The sequence below is a fragment of the Corapipo altera genome, unplaced genomic scaffold (genome assembly GCF_003945725.1).
Source record: "Corapipo altera isolate COAL_440 unplaced genomic scaffold, ASM394572v1 59017, whole genome shotgun sequence".
Classification (NCBI taxonomy): domain Eukaryota; kingdom Metazoa; phylum Chordata; class Aves; order Passeriformes; family Pipridae; genus Corapipo; species Corapipo altera.
In genome coordinates this window covers 2495-3774 of record NW_020887661.1, presented here as the reverse complement: position 1 = coordinate 3774, position 1280 = coordinate 2495, and the positions used below count along the sequence as shown (strand labels likewise).

General features: G+C 73.4%; 1 protein-coding gene across 1 annotated transcript in view; it reads left to right on the top strand.

Moving 5' to 3' along the window:
• Positions 1-209: 209 nt before the first annotated feature.
• LOC113941708 (putative uncharacterized zinc finger protein 814) overlaps positions 210-1280 on the top strand; it is a gene marked incomplete at both ends in the record, with an annotated part of 3560 nt that continues 2489 nt past the window's right edge. The window contains one exon of the mRNA XM_027632846.1: positions 210-1279. Coding sequence (XP_027488647.1) covers positions 210-1279 — 1070 coding nt within the window. The remainder of the gene's footprint in view (position 1280) is intronic.

Sequence of the window (1280 nt, the reverse complement as noted above, 5' to 3'; positions counted from 1 at the left end):
ACAGGAGGTGTCACAAACTGGGGAGTGCAGTGGGTTTTTGGGGGCACTTTGAGGTGTCACAAACTGGGAGCTTCAGGGGGGTTTGGAGGCTGTTTGGGGGGCCACAGACCACGGTGATTCCATGTTGGGGGTCCCATGTGGAGCGGGGGGGGCTGGATCCAGGGCCTTCCCCCTCGGGACAGCCTGGAATTCCCCGAGGGCCGGGCTGACTGCGGGATGTCTCCGGTGCAGTGGAGCCCGGGCGGGTGAGCAAGGTGGAGCCCGAGGAGAAGCCCGGGATCGGCGCCGGCTCCCTGGAGCTGTTCCCGGCCGCCGGCAGCAGCTCCGGCCGCTGGTTCCCCGGCGGGCAGCGTGGCCCCGAACCCCCCCGGGACCCCCCGGCCCCCCGCGCCGGCTGCTGGGGGGCCCAGGGGGGCGTCCCCGGCCCCTTCCGCTGCGGCCAGTGCGGGAAGGGCTTCCGGCAGAAGCAGAGCCTGGTGACGCACGAGCGGATCCACACCGGGGAGAAGCCGTTCCGGTGCGGGGACTGCGGGAAGAGCTTCAGCCAGCGGCCCAACCTGCTCACGCACCGGCGGGTGCACACGGGCGAGCGGCCCTTCCCCTGCGCCCAGTGCGGCAAGAGCTTCTCGCAGAAGGCCAACCTGCTGGCCCACCAGCGCATCCACGGCGCCCACCCCGACGAGGGCAAGGCGCGGGCGCGGCCGGCGCGGGGCTGCGCCGAGGACACGCCCTTCGTGTGCCCCGAGTGCGGGAAGAGCTTCCGGCAGAAGCCCAACCTGATCACGCACCGGCGCATCCACACGGGCGAGCGGCCCTTCTCCTGCTTCCTGTGCGGCCGCAGCTTCAACCAGAAAACCAACCTGGTGACGCACTACCGGGTGCACACAGGTGAGCGGCCCTTCGCCTGCGCCCAGTGCGGGAAGCGCTTCACCCAGAAAACCAACCTGGTCACGCACCAGAGCACCCACACCGACCTGCGCCCCTTCCCCTGCGCCCAGTGCCACAAGTGCTTCAAGGACAAGGTGTCCCTCAAGGCCCACCAGAAGACGCACGTCCCCCGCCAGCGCCGCTGCCTCGCGCGCGGCCCGGCCCCCGCCGCGCCCTTCGGGGCCGCGCCCGCCCTGCTGCCCCCCGCGCCCGCCCCGCAGGACCCCCCCTTCGCCCCGCTCCCGCCCGCCCCGAAGCCCCCCGAGGGCGCAGAGCTGTTCCCCTGCGAAGAGAAGGGCTTCCCCCCCCCCCGCCCCGCCCGCGGCCCGGCCCCCCGCCCGCCCGCGGGGGCC